This window comes from Pseudorasbora parva, chromosome 18 (assembly GCF_024679245.1).
Source record: "Pseudorasbora parva isolate DD20220531a chromosome 18, ASM2467924v1, whole genome shotgun sequence".
Lineage (NCBI taxonomy): Eukaryota > Metazoa > Chordata > Actinopteri > Cypriniformes > Gobionidae > Pseudorasbora > Pseudorasbora parva.
In genome coordinates this window covers 25479017-25501104 of record NC_090189.1, presented here as the reverse complement: position 1 = coordinate 25501104, position 22088 = coordinate 25479017, and the positions used below count along the sequence as shown (strand labels likewise).

At 36.7% G+C, this 22088-nt stretch overlaps 1 protein-coding gene across 1 annotated transcript; it reads right to left on the bottom strand.

Annotated features, from left to right (window-relative positions):
* Positions 1-58: 58 nt before the first annotated feature.
* On the bottom strand, positions 59-21439 carry pfdn1 (prefoldin subunit 1). The gene is made up of 4 exons (XM_067423261.1): positions 21360-21439; positions 20586-20752; positions 20412-20496; positions 59-481 (listed from the first exon to the last, which is right to left on the bottom strand). Exons 1-4 carry the CDS (start codon positions 21390-21392, stop codon positions 398-400), a joined length of 369 nt encoding a protein of 122 aa, XP_067279362.1. The 5' UTR covers positions 21393-21439; the 3' UTR covers positions 59-397.
* Between the last annotated feature and the right edge of the window lie 649 nt (positions 21440-22088).

The following is a 22088-nucleotide window of genomic DNA, read 5'->3' as shown; positions in this document are numbered from 1 at the left end:
TCTAAATTACTGTCTGTGACCTCTATGACACACACACACACACACACACACACACACGTCTTTAAACAGTCACCTTTATTGTTAACACCTGCTTACATAAAAAAAAAATGCATTATTACAAAATAAATAAAAAATAAAAAAAACTGTCGAAGAAAACCATCAACTTAAAAAGATTAAGGTGTCAGAAGCCACACGAGTCAGAATTAGACAGACAATACAGTCAATAGTACATTCATCTTTAACTATTAACCTAAATAAACTTCCTGTGTTCAGCTGACAAATGACTGTCGGCTGATATGAGTATTCTCCAAGACATGCCAAAGCATGTTCAAACTAAGGGCACGGTGTACAAAGGTGATGGAGAAGGTGTTTTTGTGTGGATGGATGTGAATGTGTTTTACTGAGCCCTTCTGGACATCAGCATCTCTCTAATGTTGTCCTCCGCGTCTTTAACGCTGCGCTCCAGGTATGTCTTCTTTTGCTGTGGAGAAAACAGAAGGGAAAAAGACTAAATTAAGTTTGCTGTAACTTCCTATTTGGAAACATCAGAAGGTTTTTTTTTTTCCTTTTCATTCTGAACACACCCTTTTACTCCCCAAATTACGTGACTGAGCTGTTAAAAATCTTTAAGATAAGATAAGATGATCTTTTTGGATCATGTTCAAAGACGGTCACAATGCAAATTAAGCTTTGATTGCTCAGGTCAAATGTTAAAGCAAAGGTGCTGCATGCTAGAGAAAGTGTCAATGTATTACACAATGTGTGTCAGGAAGTGTAATCACAGGCCAACACCTGGTTAGTGGCCGTGTAGAGCAACAGGCCTCTACCTGAAGTCTTATGGCAATGTGTTGCAAAAAAAAGTGAGTCAAATGCAACAAGCATGTGCGCGCACACACACACACACACACACACACACACACACACACACACACACACACACACACACACACACACACACACACACACACACACACACACACACACACTCACACTCACAAAACCTTTGCCCAAGGCGTTGTGGCATCACCTCAGACACAATAAATATGAAATAAGCTCTTTTAACACAACACAAATATGCGGCATATTATATAAACAATCCAGGTTTTTACCTTACATCCCAATTTCAAGGTTTGTAAGTCTTTAAAAAGAACCAAAATTGGGCTGCATTTAAATTTGATGTGGTTGTAGGTCGAAACGTGGCTTGTGGGCATGACATCCCTGTAATGATTTAAGTACAGGCATGTGTTTACATCTGTAACCAAGCATTACTGCGCATTAGCTCACTGCTGTCTGGGAATCCCACCCTTCCTCCATCCCCCCTCAGTCACATATGACTAGCCTAATCCAGCTAGACTCTCAAAAACCAAATGATATGACAACAACCATAAAGGGATAGCTCACTCAAAAATGTAAATTCTGTCATCATTTAATCAAACTGTATGACGTTTGTTCGTCTTTGAAACATAAAAGACATTAATGAAACATTAGGGATCTCTGTCCTTCCATAGAAAGTATAATTCCACCAAAATGCTTCAAAAAAAAGTTCAAAAAGATTGCAAAGGTAGGCGTAATAAGGTGTGGTCAAAAATCCAGTAATTTCAATAGGAATTCATGCAATATGGAATTTTGTGTGCGGGCGAAATATTACCCCATGCAGACTTCACAAGTGGTTCAAGCTGGTTAAGTGGATTTGCTTAGTTAACCAACACAAAGCTACTAGGTTTGAAAGTCTTTTGGTCAACACAGCAAATTCTCGTAACCAACTGAAGTCAATCCAAAAATCTGCATGCAATAGCGGTTTGGGTATGGAATGATCTTTCAATGGAAGGGACATCTCCCAATTTTCATCAAAAACACCTTAAAGGTGCCCTAGAATGAAAAATTGAATTAACCTTGCCATAGTGAAATAATAAAAGTTCAGTACATGGACATCACATACTGTGAGTGTAAAACACCATTGCCTCCTACTTCTTATGTAAATCTCGTAAATCAAAAACTCCATAAACCCAACCGTGACGCAAGCGTTGGGAATCATTTAAAAGCACGCGCCCAATATTTGCATCTGTCCAAACATGTGCATTGTCAGGCGGAAATGGAGTGAATCATCATACGACACGATGCAAAAACTACAAAACTAAATAGTGTGTCTATTGTCTAATGACAAAGGTTAATATTATTTTGTATTACAAAATAAAACCGTAGATACCGTTCACTCAATACTTCTAGCAAACATCACCTTTTCCACCATATAAGTTAAAACGATAGTCAATGGAGATTGCTGAAATCTCAGGCAGCTTACTTGTTTATTGGTGTTTTCAGATCATCAGAGCGCGCGCGAGAGAGAGCTCGCATGCATATGCTACATTGCTACATTATGCTACATTTTTATCAATCTCCATTTGAGATGTTTTGCTTAAACTATCATTCAGTCTGTCTGTGTTCTGTCAGGACGGTCAGGACTCACGAGCAGAACAACTGAAATGCTGTGAGCTGCTGAAATAAGCTAATCAGAGCAGAGCTCAACATTAATATTCATGACTCTTCCAAATAAGGCAAAAACAGAGCATTACATCCTAGGGACAATTTATAGGGTCGTAAATGGACCTGTAAAACTGTATCTGGACAATTTTTGCCCTTAAATAAGCTACATAACCTCTATGTGGATATCAGAGAACAATGTAACAATGTTGTTTCAAATTATTCTAATGATTTATTCATTCACCTTTAATTTGTGTTTCAAAGATGAACAAAACTCATACAGGAACAGCATGAGGGTGAGTAACTGATGACTTTTCATTTTTTGGTTAACCATCCCTTTAAATGTTTGTTGGCTTAGTACAAAAAGAGCAAACTATCTATTTCTGCTAAGAATTTGGGGTTGTTCACTTGGTTTTGAATGCATTGTCTTGGTTTCCTAGTAACAGGCTCATGTTTTGGCTATTGCATGAAAACAGAGGTGTTCAGTTACGGGTTTTTTTTTTTGTTTGATTTTTTGATTTTCCATTTAAACTACGCCAAATGTGTCACAAATACGCAAAACAAGGACATGGAATGAGACAACTATCCAAACCTTATCCTATAAAACGCAAGAGTCAATTGTTCATTGAAGAGAAGGTTTATTTTTAGATTCTCATCTAGCTTGTTTACGTACAAACTGCTCATGGTTTTTTTTGTACATGCCTTTGTAGATACCGATGATACAGGTTACCAACATCATGCTTGCTTGTTTTTCATGAGGGCGAGGTTTGATGGGTTTTCACACCATAGCATCGGTTTTATGATTTGTCTGCATACCATAGCGAGGAGGAAAATATTCCCTGAGCAAGCATGATAAGAGATATGATAACAATTGATATCAGCTTACCCATACCTCCCCATTATGGAGATCTAGAGAAAAGCCATTTATTTATAGGTTGCAGTGCTTGGAAAGGCAAAGAAAAGGTCACGAAAATATTTCAGAGGGCAGAATATGACACAGGAGGGAAAACAATGGCCAACAGGGGTGTGCAGAATGTTACATTACCCCCTCAAACGATCTGATAGAGTTAGACTGTGAGTGATACAATAGACACTGATGACTTGTTTGGCTGCCTTTACATTTTTTTCCATTTCATCCATTTACAAAAAATGTCACCACCATCAAAACACCCAGAATGCACTAACATCAGCATAGAAAAAAACAATAACACTAGGACATAAAAGAAAGATGGAAATGAAATAAACTGCTTTAAATTTTACAGGTACACCTAAAAAGATTAGAAAGAAAAACATAAATCTGCATATTTAAAAAAGCACATCCATTCATTATAAAAGTAATTCACATGGCTCCGAGGGCTTTCTGAAGCAAACCAATGCGTCTGTATAAGAAAAATATCTATATTTAACACACTATAAAGTAAAATATCTAGCTTCCGATTGACCACCTTCTGTATTCAAATTAAGAAAAAGCATAGCTTGGGTTGCCAGTCACTGCCATTATAATCCTTGGATTAGACAGGACTTTTTTTTAATGTAACTCAGATTTTATTCGTCTGAAAGAAGAAAGCCATATACACCAAGGATGACTTGAGGGTGAATAAATTATAGAATAATTTTCATTTTTGGTTGAACTATCTGAACATAACTGTTTGTGTGAACCTTCAATCAGTAAGTTTTTTTTTTTTACTCCAGTCTTCAGGATCACATGATCCATCAGAAAAAAGTGACCCCATACTTCTGAACATTAGTGTTTATGTTTTCACTTGCTTGCATTCTGAACTGAATGTGTACTGCAAAGTAATGGCAAGGAAACACTTTTTGATAAGGAACTGTCCACATGCAACATGCAGTTGCTGCATGCAAAACCACAGAAATTGTGGCATGTGCAGTTTAATTCCCAAGAAAATGACTCTTATAAACCTGTCTTATGAACCAGTTCAGTTCATAAATCACTAAAAAGACTGAAAAACTCAGTTAATGGTTTGAATCAGTCTGAAACATCGTTCATTGAATGAGCTCAATTTTCAGAGCCGGCTGTACTGAAGAAGATAACAGTTTATTCCAGTGGTTTATTTTCTGTTTATCTCATTTTGGGTGGGGCAGGTATGCCTAAAATAACTGAAAAATCTGAAAAACAAAAGGGGAATCCTCTTCCCTGTTTCCTCAGTGAATCATATGCAAAAGACAAGAAGCTCCAGATATCAATCGGAAATTTGGTGTAATACTGTGTTATTGACTACTACATCCGTGTTAGGCAAGTGTCCATGGATAACAGAAATTATCCTTAGTCAGTGGCGTTTGCCTCCTACACAGCTCTGCTGAGCCGAGTGTGAAACAATCAATCTTTTGACTGCATGAATGTCCTGTTTGGTATATGTATGTGTGTCTTGCTCACTTTCAGACATCTCCACAAAGCTTTGAAAAAGCACCATTTAAAGGTCCCGTTCTTCGCGATTCCATCTTTTAAACTTTAGTTAGTGTGTAATGTTGCTGTTAGAGCATAAATAGTACCTGTAAAATTATAAAGCTCAAAGTTCAATGCCAAGCGAGATATTTTATTTACCAGAAGTTCCCTTTCAAAGCCTATAGCGAACGGCTGGTTCGGACTACACCCCTGCACTTCCTTCAGGAATGACGTCATTAGAACATTAGAACGCTGTTTGTTGACTAACCCTCCGCCCACAAGAATCTGATTGATAAATCAATCAAAAAGTTTTTTTTCCAAACATTTTTACAGAAAAATAGAAATACTAGAGTAAAAATATGTTCTTTGTTTAACTGTATGCTACCTTAACATACATTGTGAAAAGCTGTTTAATATCACACACATTTTATGTTTGGACTTTTTTTTGTGTGGAATTTTACATAAAACACCTTTTACTGTAGCATTCCCAAAAGACCCTGTGTGAAACATCACATATGATTAAATTTTGTTTTAATATTTTATCTTACACTAGGAAGCCGGGAGTTTGTGTCTCGCAAACCCAAGCTCTCTGACTCTTCCATTCAGACTCATTAGTCATTCAGGATTCTTTGTTTTTATTGTTATTTTTATTTCTAATGGATCTGTTGTGATTATTTCATGATTATATTAATCCTTTTCAATGCAAAGCTCTTTAAATGTGTATGAAATGTGCTATATAAATAAACTTGCCTTGCACTGCCTTACAGATTAGTAATGTCTACTAAATTATTTTGGTGTAGTGTTACCCTGAGGGTATTTTGTCTTTGAGTGTATGACCCTGTGCTCGGTCTACACATAAGTATTGATCATGTTTCATGTACAGGCCACTTATAATGCATATAATAATAATAATAGATTTTATTTATAATGCACTTTTGTGCACTCAAAGTGCAACAAAGGGGGGGGGGATAACAAAAAAAATGAATAACAAGTAAAAATACAGAATGAATACTACAAACAATCAACCAACACAGAAAACAGAACAGAAACAGAGCTGATGGTGAACAGAAAACAGCTGATGGTGGAAGTCTCTGTTAGCTCCGCAGCACACTGTAGTCCACTCCATGTTTTAAATTTCTCCCAGCGGCAGTGTGTCCTGATGACATCGCCGAGGCACGACAGCTGAAGACCAGATGATGGGTCTTCATAACGATGGGGATCGCCGCAGCACCATGCAGGAGGCAGAACATTTTTCCGGGCACTTCTGTGGACACACCGGGGTCGGTGAAGAAGTCCAAGCCGCTCCACGGCCGCAATGCAGGACGGAACAGCGGCGCAGCCGAGAGGCGAAACATCCCAACATCATGCCGGACGCCGATCACGAAGGCCCAGATGACGCTAGCCCGGTGTAAACCCCAGCCACCATGCAGCCCAAGCCCAAGGGAGACCACCAGTGAGCAGTCGCGGCGAGAAACATCAAATGTCCTCCAAACCACCAACCGCAGCAATTCAAACATAAACATTAGAGAAGCGGTGGAAAACGCCGAAACGACGAACGTCGTCCTCTCAGTGGCTGCCAGCAATCAGCAACAGCCCCAATTGTAGCTCTGACTGTTAGACTAGTCACAAACATAAGAAAATAAAATAAAATCTAAATCTAATAGTACATTAACATGATTTGTGGGTGGAGAAATGGCGAACAGACAACGCCAGCGTCCTCTCCCCCACGTTGCCTAGCAATATTCAATATAATATAATGAAAGGTCACATCAGGACCATAATATATTTTTAAAATATTATTTTAAAATACTAAAAAGTCAAAATAACAATCATATAAGACCAATCAATGCACCAATTTTTGCACTAAACCAGTTATATTCAAAGGTATATATCAACCAGCTAATGGGGGACTCCCCATTGCCCAAACACGCTGTGTTATGGAAACACTACTCTCCATGCAGATAATGATACCTCAGAAAACTGACCTTCCCAGAACAATGCGGAAGAAGGCACAAAGAGAGGTCTTGTGGCCCTCTCTTCTGAGGTTCTGTCTGAATCGGACAGCAGAAGCCATTCATTGTTGTGGCCTGAATGGATCTTCTCATGGGAGTGAGGGCCGCCCATAGTGACTTCTGTCAGAACACAGATGACAGGGCAGATAGTCTGCGCAGACACTGCTGTAAAAGAGCCCTTTGTTGTTGCCGGCTCCGCTACAAAAGGCAGAGGTGACGCTTCTGAAAAGCGTTGACCTGCCGCAAAGGCCGACAGAACGGATGAGCGGCAAAGAACAGATTTTCATGTGACAACATTCCACTTTAGCAAACTCAAACATAAATAACTGCCAAAGGAATGCTGCTGTAGCAATATGTAATTCTAGAGAAAAGACGGTGGAAGATGCCTCTGGGTAAAAGGTTTCATTCTGAAGTGAAAACAAACTCGTTTCCAGTTGCAGGGATGTTTGTATTGCTGAAACAAAAGATGTATTCTTATAAGTGCCATTGAAACAGGAACTGTAGCTTCACCTGGTGCATTGCCCTTAAGGCAACACATTAGAGGCAAAAAACAATTATTATGCACTGTTCAATTGTGAGATTTTGGGCTATTTGGCTTTTCCTTATGTGCTATTTCAGACTAGTGGAAAGTAAACATTCAAAATACACTTTTAAGTGTTTATTTTATTACACTTCATCTGTTTGTGTCTGTAGATTTCAAATTACAGTACATTTAGGCCTGTGAATTTTTGGGTTAGATAGCATATTTAGTGGATTTACTTAAGTACTTTTTGAGTTTGTGTACTTTACTTGAGTCATATTTTCATTGGAAACTTATGACTTTAACTTCACTACAATTGAAAGACAAATATCATACTTTTTACTCCACTACATTTCCATCAGGGTCCTCAAAGACGAAACTCGTTTTTGTCACAGCTTTGAGAGTCAGTGGATGATTTTTTTTCAGAAAGCCTTTCAGGAATCACTCTTGTAGGGTCACGTGAAGTTCAATGATTTCCCAGCATTTTTTGAACAATGATCAGTTTATAGCAAAATGGAAGAAGGATGTTAATTTTGGCAAGTATTCACATAAATAAAGTTGATTATGTCTTTAATTGTATGTAAACAGTTGGGAGAATATCAGATGTGTACCAGTGTATTGGATCTGTGCATTTGGTCCTAAAGTTACAGCAACTTTGTAAATAGCTTTGTAACTTTTATTCAAGTATTTAAATGAGTTTAAGTTAGTCGTATGCTAGTATGTTGTATGGAGCATCACTGACTGGCTTAAACCATCATGATGGCATTGTGTGCATTTATACAACAATAAAATAATGGGTTGACATAAAAAAGGAAATTTACATTTGATACTTAAGTACTTTTGAAAAAAAAATACTTCTGTACTTTTACTCAAGTAAAAATCTGTTTTAGAACTATCATTTGTAACCTAGTAATATTTGACCAGTAGTACTTTTACTCAAGTAATAGAGTTGTGTACTTTGTCCACCTCTGGTGGATTCAGAATTCAAGATAAGAAAATCTTATGCAAATTCATGAGATTCAATGTGATTCAATTAATGATTCGATCCTGTTTTTTTAAAGTGCATCCACAGGATTATTTTAATGCTTCCCCTAAAATTTCTTAAGTCAGGCTCAAACTACAGGATTTTTAGGCTGATTTATCCTCGATTAAGCCCAACCGAAAATCTGAGACAAAATCTTGCTTGGTCGGTTATTTGGCCCAGAGAAATCAAATCAATTGAGGCAAATCAAATCTAATCAGAAGAAACACTGTTCCATCACAAAATACGCATTTTTCGTCTATTTAGGTTCAGTCTTGAAAATGACAGAAGTGAACCAGGACTAAATGTATTATTTTTGTTTTTTTGTTCTGGATCAAAAGACCAAGAGAACCAAACTACAGTGTGAACACACCCTTAAACCTGCCAATCTGCTTGAGTACAGCATTCGGGTTGCACCTTAGTCTGTACGTATTACACGGCCTTCATGGGACATAAAGTGCAAAAAACCCTTTTGTCCATTGTTAGATCTTAGATCATGTTAGTTGTATGCCTCTTTGCAGCCGGAGCTACTTATCTGTGTTTATGTATATGATGAGTTACGCAGGTACTTGGTCATCCCATTTTAAACACTGTTTTTTCTACATCCATGCACTAAATGCAAATCCTTGAATAAGCGTGACTTTAAATCAGTCTGAGCTATAGAAATGTATCTTCATACTAACAAGTTAAGCGTCATGTTACATGATTTTATCTATTTCTATGGTTATCAATGGTTTGAGTGGTTTGAGAGCTGTTAGCTGTAATTTTTCTCTGGCTGTTGACAGTATTTTCTGGTATTTTCTATTATGGGGTGACAAGAAGAGATATCAAAACTCCCTTCTTTTGAACAGGGCTTTATCCAATGTACATATTTCTAATCTGGAAATGCACATTATTGCATATTTAATAATACAATTAATAATTTGCATATTTAAACATTTTAGAACTTGTAAACAAATTACTGCAAACCTTAATCAACTAGGGAAGAATCAAGGTATTATTTTTTTACCCTATTCACCTGAGGTGAATATAATCCTGCAAATCTCGTCTTAAATCCTGCAAAATATAAATGGTAATTTCGATTGAATTTACTATATCATTATTACAGTAACACCTACAGAACATTAAAGGGGCGAGGAGGAGTCCATTAATTTCAGTGGCGGCAGCGTGGTGGACATCTTAAAACACAAGACAAAGTCCCCTCTCTAGCGTATGGGTTTTTATAGCCCAATATAAATTCATGGTTCATTTGATGTTTACACAGTTTCCAGGTTACAGGCTTATGGAAAATTAATAACCTCTCACGATAAACCCCCATGCAGAGTTTCTGGTCATCTGATCCGATTTTATATAATGTTATTTAATCAAGCTGGCAAACATATGAGGTTTGGTTAAAACTGCTCTTGTGATAGTCAAGCAAGCATTAATTAGAATTGTTGTTAACTACAAATCAATCAGTAAACAATGACAGCGTATTAACATTAAATTTCCAGATGTTCCAGATGTTCTTTGTGTATGTACAGTGCCTTGCGAAAGTATTCGGCCCCCTTAAACTTTGCGACCTTTCGCCACATTTCAGGCTTCAAACAAAGATATAAAACTGTAATTTTTTGGAAAGAATCAACAACAAGTTGGACACAATCATGAAGTGGAACGCACGCACACACACACACACACACACACACACAAAAATCTTTATTTTGTGGTAGGCCAGTTGAAATTCTGGTAGGGCAAGTAAAAAGAAGTCTTAAATGAAAGCATAATTCCATGCCACTGTTGAAATCAAGACTACAAAGTACTCTGCAGCGTGGCGGGAGTGAGTGGAGTGTCTCAAAGAAGATGTGGTCATGAAAGTGCCATGTAAGGACATTCGTCCCCATGCACTGACACCCAAGCCATGCCACTAATTCTGCAGCATCTCCCTCCTGCTGCCACTGGAGTATTAATAACATGTTCTCCCATCTATCACTGCAAATACAGCAAACAATACCCCACTAAGACTCAGGGAAGGTAGCTGACATATCCATAACGGACCTGTCAACAGGTTTCCCTCACACGCTTCACTATAGTCTTCCCCCCTGCTGCGGGCACAAAGCCTGCAACGTGGGCCAATCATGACCTCATAACGGAACCAGCAGTGGTGTTATTGTCACCCCAGGAGTCATCAGTCATGTATGGGAATCACGAGGGTGATGAGTGGGCCAAGGCACTTCTTCGATGCTGACGACATCATGTTACCTCGTAACGTATTGCCTCGCATCCACGCTGTGTGAATACGGAGGCCAAAGGAGTCATGAGTTCATATGCTCCCTGAGATCTAAATACGGTGCCAGTATGTACTAGGCGGAAAATGACAGCTATGTGGTTTGACTGTACACAGGCGTTAAAAAAGCAATGAGGCTTCTGAAACATTTGTGTGACTCAGGGGTTATCTTTCAATCATATCACAAATCCCCATTATTAAATTGGTGCGTAAAAATCTGCACGATATTGGAAAAAACGGAAAGATCTTTAAAGAATTAATCATTCTAGGATTATTGGGATGGAGTGAATCTGCATAGAAAATAATAAATAGATTACTAACATAGATAATAATAATTAATGGAGAAATTTCAAGAGGGTCTTCACAACATTTGGTGCTCAGGCCCTAATAAATACAACAGGAAAAAAAAAACCTGCTTTATGATTTTCAGGTAAGTCTAACAGTATTCAGGTACCGGAATTGAATAATCAAGTGTAAAATTACACTGCATTGCTTTCACTATATAAATGAAATGTAATTAATATAATTAATACAATTTATCTTTGTTAAAACTAATATATATATATATATATATATATATATATATATATATATATATATATATATATATATATATATATATATATATATATATATATGTGTCTTTTTGATTAGAATTAGTGGTGACACAAATATCTGTGGGTATATTAGGCTGCTGTCAATTTAAGATGAACGCGTGGATCCAAAATAATGATACGCATCATATAACTGACTGTTTATGAGGGTCCTGGCCGAGACAGGGCATTTTGACTTAATTATGATTCCACATGTCCGCTCATGCTCAAAAAGAACAGAAAGAGATCTGTGTGCACACAAAAATGACGGCGAGTTACAGTCTTTTAGTGCTTGATGTTTAAACTGACACATGCAACTAATACATTTTCACTCTATGATGGTTAAACTTTGCAATTAATCTGTGAATTACATGTGCTCTGAACTGGGAAGCAGCTGGCCTGGATCATGGATCAACTACGATCTCTATAATTGACATTGCACATCCTGTGATGTGACTATCACGGATGCCCACATCGCAATAGGAATGCTAAAATGATACATCATGCAGCCCTAGTTTAGATATGAATAAAAGCTTTAAAACAACATTTGGGTGATGACAGAATTTACATTTTCTGGGTGAACTGTCCTTTTAAGATAAATTCTAAAGATTGTAAGAATGTTCCTAAGTGCAATTTTTGAATCCTAACTCCTAATTTTATCCTAATGGCTTTAATGATTTTTAAGAATATCCTTTTCACGAATTTTAATTATTTTTTACGTTTTGTCTGAACAACAAATAATAATAATAATAAAAAGATAATCTTTAAGAATAGTTTTTGGGAATCAAATTCTTACATTTATTCTTATGTTAGAAAATAAAATTAAAAGCAGGTCATTTTCTATTTAAGAATGTTTTGTAAATCTAGCCTCTGTTCACAATGAGATACATGATTGTCAAATTGGAATTAAATAAACTGTTTTAAACAAGTTTTGACAGGATACTTTTTACACTGTGTACTTTTTGAGCTGCCTCACATGCAGCGCTCTCACTCGCTCCCTGTCTGTTGAGGGAAGCCCTGGGCCTCGTTCCAGATGTCACCAGCCCTGCATTGATTCACAGTGATGTCACGACCGAGCCTGGAATTACACCCAAACTGCCCAGTGCACCGAAGCCAAAGACAGACAGGCCCAGACACGATGCAGAATGCACACTCTGGGCCAGAACACACACAGAGCTCAGAAATACTGTATTTGAGTGAACGCCCATGATCTCACAACCCTAATTTACACTTCAGGTACACTTCCTTTAATCTCATTTGCCTTTTTAATGCCGAGTTCCAGCAAAATAGCATTAAGTGATGTAACAGATGCGCATATGCAAAGTTGGGATGTAGATGAGTAATTGATTAGAGAGTAAATACATTATTCAAACTATGCAAATTGCAAGGAAATGCAGCCTTTACAAGGAAATACATTTCCCATATCACTTTGACGTCAAATATACGTAGTGCCATTTAAAGCAACGTATACATTTTCTTACAGGGAAATAGGTTACATTTCAACAATTGTTATTTGATTAACATCATGAAATTATACGTCTATATGACAAACACTGAGATATGAGACGAATAAGCCTACTTCCCAGTAGAGAACTTCTTTATCAAAAGCAGTACTTATTCTGACAATACATAAATTCAGAAGCAGCTATGGTTCAAACATTTGAAGTCAGTTTTTGAAAAAAGCATCTAATTATTTCCAAGACTGTACTGTGATGCTGATGCTAAACTTTTAAACAGTAGTGCAAGACCCCAATGGGAGCGTCTATATTTTATTTGGATTTCAGTGTATAATCCAGGTAGTGGATATTTTTCATTTAATTTAGTTTTAAAGGTGAAGTGTGTAGTATTTATGATGATCTATTGAGATAAATTCATTATAATATACTTAACTCTTTTCAGAGGTGTCTAAAGATCTTACATAATGAACTGTTATGCTTTAATTACCCAATAAGCCATTTCTATCTACATACACCGCGGGTCCGCTTACAGTCAAATCCCCATTTTGTGCCGTCATGTTTCCACAGTAGCCCTAAACAAACAACCTTCTCTACAGAGCGCAAGCTACTCTCTGTGGTCTCAGAAGACGCCGTTTTTGTCCTGTGTCGGCCCCCGTAGCTTCTCTGTGCTTCGAAAGGGAGGGGTAAGCAGTGGGTGATTACAATTCACAACCTCACTGCTAGGGATGTGACGTGAGGAAAGTTTCCCACCGGTTAATCGACGTGTGACAACAATGATAAAACCGGTATCAACCGGCAGAGGCTAATTGCCGGTTGATAGCGATTTTCAAATCGCTAATTTTAAACCAAAAGTAAAATGTGCAAATCCGCTCAGCCATTCATAACGGAGCGGTGCGGTGCAAAGCGAGTGTTTTCAATAAATTCCTATGAAAGTTATGCTTCCATAGGCATGAACTGAAAACGTGCCAGGCTGGACATGCACCGTGAATGACTGTGCATCTGTGAATGAATGACAGTGCAGCTGTGAATGAATGTCTGTGTGCTCATGCTCATTTTACTTTCGGTTTAGAATTAGTGCCAATTCGGGGACGGGTTGCTTGATGCATTACTTTTCAAATTTACAACAAAATATCTGAGTTACTTTTTTCAAAAATATTAACTCAAGTTACTTTTTCACATTTATCTGACTGACGGCTCTCCCCATGTTGAGAGAAATCAAGAGTAAGTGCAGAGGTGTTGTGTGAACATGATTGTTATTATAGTTCTAGACTAAATTTGAGCATTTATTCATCTCACTTGCATAAAGATTCAGTTTTCCTCAAAATAAATATAAAAACAGTCAAATGCAAAATCAGACTATGCAAACCTCCAATAATTAAACGTTAAATAAAACAAATATTTTAAAGCATTTGATCTACCTTTATTGACCAATTTTCTGCTGACCTTTGATGATTCAGTTAAATCATCCTGCATCCTATTCTTCCATTATCCAGAATAGCAGCGTAGCAAAGTTAATGTTACTGTAACCCTCTACTATTAATGTGTGAATTTTTACCTCAGCCTGAGGCTTATTATTTCAATTTTGTTATGAAGAGGTCTTTACATTCGCACAAAAATTAAACTTTGGTTATAAAAATACAAAAACAAAAAAAAACAAGGTGAGAAAAAGTAAAGCAAAAGTAATGTAACATTACTTTTCTTAAAAAGTAACTAAGTAACTCAATAAGTTACTTTTTTTTAAGGGAGTAACGCAATATTGTAATGCATTACTTTTCAAAGTAACTTTCCCCAACACTGTTCCTGGGTATATATCACATAATTGAGGTCGCTTCAACCCCTGGACATGGTAAACAACCCGCAGAAAACAACGCAGACTTGGCAACACAGTGCAGTTAAGTTCTGTTGACATTTGAAAACTACGTTATGCGGCGCTTCGTTGCTCTAATTAGTTGTAGGTCTATCCAATTGATGTCTTTCCTGGTTCGGTTGAAACACGCCCCATAATTACAGCCCAATGAAGCAGTATCAGACTCATATTCTGACTAGAATTGAGTATGACCACGTCAGACTATAAGAACATGCTACTGCTAGACGATTTCTGTAGTCAAAGGGTAAATACTTGGTATGGTCATGACTTCAAAAATGTGTTGATCTTACAGTCAGAGTCTGAGCTGGAAAGAGATGATGAAACAACTCTGCATGACACATCAGACCCAGACAGATGAAAGGTGAAATAGATCTACAAAGGCCATGTTTACACCTCTTATTAAGATGTGTTTTGTTCAATCAGTTCACAAGTAGACGAGGGAAACACATTCCTTTTTACATCTGGTGTTTTAATCCGTCTCTTTTGTCCACTTTCAACCATTTCTGTCCTGATTTCTTCGAGGGGAGACTCTATGGGTGGGTAAATGTATGGGCTACAGATCTTTAAATCTAATGGATGAAATAATCTCATGCAATTTAAATACGAATGCAAAGGGGGTCTAACATAAACGTAAAGAGAGCATCAGCTTTTGCTTGTGCTCTGACAGCCGCGAGACCACACGGTAAGTGCGTGTTAGAAATGTGAGAGAACATTGCGCTTGGTACGTTTTTCGTCTTCAAACCAAACCAAACCAAAGTTTCTCATCTGGATAGTGCGGTTTTCCCATAATGTTTACGCATTAGGTCAATATTAATTCAAATGCATTCGAACAGATGAGCATTTACACCACCAAAGTAATCTGGTCAAGTGTGTTTTTGACTACTCCTGGAAGTGATCGAAAGAGGATAAGCTCAAACCTTTTTAGACGTCATTTACACCTGGATTTAGAGTCAACTTGTGATCTGATCAACAAAAACGCATTTTAATACCAGGTGTAAACAGGGCCAAAATATCTCAGTGTTCCACTGCACTGTCACCGTGTCAACATTCTGCTTAAATATGAGCCGTGCAGGTAATTTACCAAAATGGTCAGTGACTGGAGATATGACTTCATAGTTGACACTAGGTAGATTAACACTGATAGATAAGAGAAGTTTACAGTAATTAACACGTTCATGGAACGACTGAATCAGTCATTTTAATAATGATTAAATCATTTGAATCATTATTATTTATTCAGTCGTGCGAGATAAAGTTAACAATATTTTTAGAACATGACTTTAAATTTCCATCATAAGGAAATAAACACTTCCTCTCATTCTTCTCATGAACTTTTCCAAACTTGAAAAGTTTTAAAATATCTTTTCCAGTTTCCCTCATGCAAAATGCATAGAAGGACGTCATATGGAATGACATCCCGATGAGCTGGCTTTCGATTAAATACTTTTCACCTGATGGAGGTCATATCTAGAGTAAGAAAAATGCTAATGTATGTCAACCTTGTCTGAACATTTGTTCACATTGTGGTCACTACTCACACAATTTCAGAATCTGTTTCATGAGCTGTATTCATTTATGCTAGTGTTTCACCAAAGGTCTGAAGTTAACACCAGTTAAGCGCCAAATGTGGAAAACACACTGCCTAGCCACTCGGATGTGCGGTAATTTCATAACGGATTGAAGTTGTCACTTACAGTAGCAAAGAATATTTTAGTGTGATAAGACAAAGGTACGGTGTGTGTAGCCAGCTGCCATGTAAGGTGCTTACTGAATGCTTTCTAAAGGATGCTTTCTTCAGCTTATTACTTAATGTTTTACTGTTATATTCTTTGTTGTGAAAATTCATACATTTCCTTTTTACAAAACAGAGAGCAGGTTGGCGTTAAACTTCATGCAGGAGAGAAAAGATTGCTATAATTGTAATTATACCATGGTCTGTTTGAATACTTGATACTGATGGTGGGCAATGAAACCAGTTGACGCACAGGTAGTTCCAGTCATTTTAATCACAGATCTATATTATTGCGCTGCTTTCACTGAAGCACAGAGGTCAAAGAGAGAAATCTGGGATCACGCTGCCCACACACAGAATCATATCAACACTGCTCTGACCTTTATTGATAAATAGCTTCACTACTGAATTGATACATTATATTTCTTATCAAAGACAGTTTAAAGTGGGCAGATATGCTAGATCTAACGAGCCATAACTGACAAAAACAGCCGTCATTTTAACTGCTTCGCGTCAGGTGGTTCTTTGCCTTTAATATTGTTTAATGCACAGCTAGCCGTGGATTATCTCTTGCATAAACCATGTATTTTGATAAAAGTTTATTAAGTGTCAAACTTACACCTCTTTTCAAAGGTTTGGAGTGAGTAACAATATTTCATACACACCAAAGCTGCATTTATTTGATACAAATATAGTAAAACAGCAACATTGTTTTATTGTATTATTTTTCCAATTAAAAATGCCCTTTTTCTATTTAAATACATTTACAGATATAATTTAACCCTGGGATATAAATGATTAATGTCTTTACTCCTCACTTTTGATTAAGTTAGTACTTTGCTAAATAAGAGTGTTTTAAATATAAAATTCTTACAGACCCTGAACTTTTAAACAGTAGTGTACACAAGAAATTATACTTTAGAAAAAAGGTGATAGGGTCATAACTAACATTTATAGTAAAATATATTAAGCAATAAACTAATAAATAGTAAAATAATACAGCTGTTTCAAAGAACAGTTATATATATATATATATATATATATATATATATATATATATATATATATATATATATATATATATAAATATATATATATATATATATATATATATATATATATATATATATATATATATATATATATATATATATATATATATATATATATATAAATATATATATATATATAAAATAAAAATTAAATACAATTTCTAAAAAAATGCAATAGAAAATTTGACTGGATGATAAATAGTTTTCTGGATGCTCCCAATATCATAATGTCTATGCTCCACCTGGACATAATCAGAAAAAACTGAAATTACTAAATTACTGAATTAAACAGAAGGCCAGTGATCTCAGAAAACCTGTGAAAAAATATGATTCAACACCCCATAAAAGGAAAACATGATTTTCATAGAGGCCCACGCAGAGATGACAACGATGACATTTGTCATCAAAATTTCCTTATAATGAGGCCATGGCGTGTCAAATCAAGAATGAACACATCAGCTCTTTCTCTTTCTATTTTTTCAAACTACCTACAATTCCAGTGTAACTTTCTCACTTACTATAATAATTGTCTGTGGAACATTGCAGGACATTACTCACAAATAAAGACTTCACGTCAAACAAAGCTAAAGGGAAAAAAAGGAGGCAGAAGGATGATGGCTGTAATAATGTGACATGCGGCATGTGAATTTTTGTGAGAAGATAAGTATATCGTGAGGGCCATACAGCTTGTGGTTTTAACAAATAGTGATGGAAACGCTGTGATGTATTCCCATCATTTTAACCACATATGCCTCCCCCCACGGCCCCCGCCCCATACAGCGAGTGTGAAATTCTGAGTGTACTTGCAAAACAGTAGCATGTAAAGGCCACAAAATAACCACACAAGCATTTGAGTTTCTGAGCTTGCTGTGCCAACACTTAAACGCTATCTTATACATTCATTAGCATTAAATTATTTCAACATTTTATTCCTTCTTTAAATGTGGTCATTGCTTTTTAATACATAGACATTTTATGCAATAACTCTGAACTTTACTTGGTTTAAAACATCTTTGTAATAAAACCTTGATGAAAAGATACCTATCTGATACTTTCTTTTTGAAATTCAAGAAAGAGAGAAAAGAAAACGTATAATTACACCACTATTGTCAAGTCCGCTGTTTTACCATGGAACTGGGCTATTTTTAACCACTTGACAGGGGTTGTATTATTTTATTTTGAATCCGAGGGTTAAAAGTTTGACATATTGCATCAATTATATTTAGCTGAAATTGTTATACTGAGATATTTTACTAACAATTTATATTCTATCTATATTAAAAACCATGCTAGGATGATTAGACAGAGTAAACACACATTTGTGAGGTATAGCTGCATTGGTAGGGAGTGTGTGTGTGTGTGTGTGTGTGTGTGTGTGTGTGTGTGTGTGTGTGTGTGTGTGTGTGTGTGTGTGTGTGTGCGCGCGCGCTGTTTTCGCTTCCACGATAACAGTTTTGCGGGACTCTCCGGGATTGCTAGTAAACTATTAATGCAATTCTACAGAAGATTTTTCCATCAATTCTAATTTATTTAGGAATATCTGAAATGTTTATTTTAGATTTGTATTTAATATTTTCAATGTAAATTAATTTCAAAAGCTTGGAGTTGTAATTTTGCATTTGCCCGCATCCATTATGTTTTTAAACGCACTGACTTTTTGCAAGAGAACAATCTTTGTCCTAAACGATGAATCGGGCTTGCAACTGACGGATGCAATGAAATTTGTGGATTTTGACAGTACAATCTAAACTTTGAGTTTGTTTCATCAGCTTTCAGACACTAGATGGCTGTCTATCAGTGCATGTGTCTCAAGAGGGTGCTGGATCAATATGATGAATTGAACACTTCCAGATTGCCAAGAATAAGGACAGGAACTTCAACACAGAGATCCTGTATCAAATGTACTCTGATGAAGTAAACAAGCTGTAGTAAATGTTCCTGGAGCCCATCGTTTAAGAAGCGAACAAAGTGAATAAAATGTTTCAGCTGGAAAATGCAAATCCATGCAAGCTCTTCCAAGAACTGATCACGTTCAACTTAGAAGAGTTGCAAAAAACAAGCTTCCCATATAAGATGCAGAGTACATTAAACCGCTGCAAAGCATACCTGCATTTGTTCATTAACATGCAGCAGCTTCACTCTTTTCTGTCACTTTGACTGAGCCCATTCATAGTGGTCAAAAGCCAGAAATAAAACTTAATTAGCATCTATGCCATTTCTTTGTCTGTACACTGGAGATCTTGCAAAGCTTGATCAGCAGTGGAGAGTCCTGAACACATTGTCATGGGAATACACAGAGGACTGCCAAGTGGAGAAGTTCTCGATTGACGTGAAAAAAAAAATCACAGGGATGCTGCCGGAGACCAATATTTTAATGAACTCTTTTGCTAGTGGCATTGCAATTCAGCAATGCAGTGGTTGAACGCTAGTCTGGCTCTGCCCTCCCACGTACTTCTGCTCAATTTTCATTTTCCTTCAGTACTACGTCTGGGACTACGGTGTATTCTTAGGTTTTCTTCAAACAAATTTTTACCGGCCAAATGATATAGTAAAATAAAATCTATTGTTTTGCACATGTTTCTGGGGTGGGTAGGTTTAGGGATAGGGGTTTGGTTAGGGGATAAAAATATAATTAACCTGATATAAAATCAGACTTTTGACTGGTCCTCCTCACTAGTTAAAAAGGCTTATGAATCAGCCAAAACATGATTTTATTTAAATCTATTGTTTTGCACATATGGGATGGGTAGGTTTAAGGATAGGGATTGGGTTAATTGGGTTAGGGGAAAGAAAATATCATTAACCTGATATAAAATCAATGGAAGTCTATGCAATGTTCTCACTAATATAGTGAATATGTGTGTTCGTGTATTTGTTTGTTTGTGTGCGTGTGTGTAAAAATGCACTACTTAAGCGACAAGACAAGGCAATGTAGCTGTTGTGGAAAACTTGTGCTTGACATCGTGTAAATGTCTAAGAGAGATGCTTAATATTTGTGTGCTTTTAACTTACCTCAAGCTCCTTGATCTTGTCATCTGCCGTCTTCTGCTTTTCCAAAAGCTGATTGGTAATCTCATTTTTTGACTGTAGAATAAACCTGGAAAAAGTGAGGAGGTGGTCAAAATAATGAACAGAATAGAAAGTATAATTCAAGCACAGATTTTACACTAACAGAAATTGACATACATGCGCCCTGCTCCCTCAAACATGCGAGTGGTGTCAGGGAGTGACGTGATCTCTGCATGCGTGAGGTTGGCGTGCTTCTTCATCCGGCTCAGCTGTTCGATCTGCAGGTCTGCCAGCTTCACCTTCTGCTGGGTGTCAATCATTTTAGCCTGCAACTCTCCAAAGGCCTGTGGTGTACAGATGTGAGGATTGAAGTTTGAGTTGAATGAGATCTGCTGCAATATAATAACTTTTATCATGCCCTCAAACACATGTTAAAACTGTGTGTAGACTGGATGTGAATGACAGTTATTACAGAGGGTTTATTCTACATACAACATACTCAACTATGAATGAAACTACATAAATAACAGAACCCTGAACTTTAGACTCGACTCTCTACATTTACTAAAGGTTTACAATGGTAACCATAGACAGAAAATGACGTAACGTTAGTAAATAACCGTCAACAGTCAAAAATACCAAAATTTAAAGAAAATGACACCCATTTTGAAAGCTTATACAATTGTATGCAAGTATACATATTAATTTATAAATAGTTTACAGTAGTTACAAACGTGTACAATTATATTTTGACTTTGCATCAAAAATAAAGAATACATTAAAAGGTATAATTGCACTGAGATCACATATTGACATTTCACACTGCTTTTTTAATCCCATCCCATAATTCTGATCTACCTTAGTTTAAAAATCATTTTACTCGCCATTTTATCACGACGAAGTCATAAACCCGTTTACTTTCTGTGAATAAATCTGTAAAACACCGTTTACCTTCTTCAACTCGAGGTCTACGGGAGCCGCCATGATGCTGAGAGAAGAATTTGTCACTGCGCATGCGTGAAACAAAGAACGAGTTTCAAAACCTAGTAAGCGACCTACATAGATAGCATTTTCGGTTTCGAAATAGCAACTATGCGCAAAAATGTTCTCTAGGTAGGCAGCACGGTAGAATTGTAGACACCGACTCGATCTCAAAATAGTGCAGCCCAGGAATGAGCGTACACGAGTTATCTCTTTATTTAATGTTAAAGTGTAAAGCTGTTACAAATGAAAATGTCACATATGTTTCTAAAGTAAGAAGGTGACTCACTTGTGCTGCCTTTTCTAATTTTACAGGCCATTTTGCAGTACATCTAGAATGTTTCACCTCAGTGCAACAATGCTTGGGAAAATATTTGTAATTATTATCAACATGCTCTTTTGTCTTGTAAAGTCATGTATGTTCTGCTTTGTGGCTGCTGAAGACTTTGTTTATTCTGCAGTGCAGACAGTAAACCACTTGGGACTTGAGCATACTAAACAAGATTAGTGTATCAGATACATAAAATATCTTTACTCAACCCAGTGACGATTTAATAGTTTAAACCTTACAACATATCCCCACTTGAAACACTAAAATTAAGTAAAAAAATAAAATAAAAAATATACAAGTGGACAAATTTGCTGCTAGACCTGCATCTTCCCAATATAAACACTAAAAACATGACCACAGACACAGAA

Coding starts and splice junctions, on each gene's coding strand:
- pfdn1 (XM_067423261.1), bottom strand. CDS start 21,392: ATGGCGGCTCCCGTAGACCTCGAGTTGAAGAAG. Junction 20,753..21,359: donor TAGACCTCGAGTTGAAGAAG/GTAAACGGTGTT, acceptor TGTACACCACAG/GCCTTTGGAGAGTTGCAGGC. Junction 20,497..20,585: donor TTTGAGGGAGCAGGGCGCAT/GTATGTCAATTT, acceptor CACTTTTTCCAG/GTTTATTCTACAGTCAAAAA.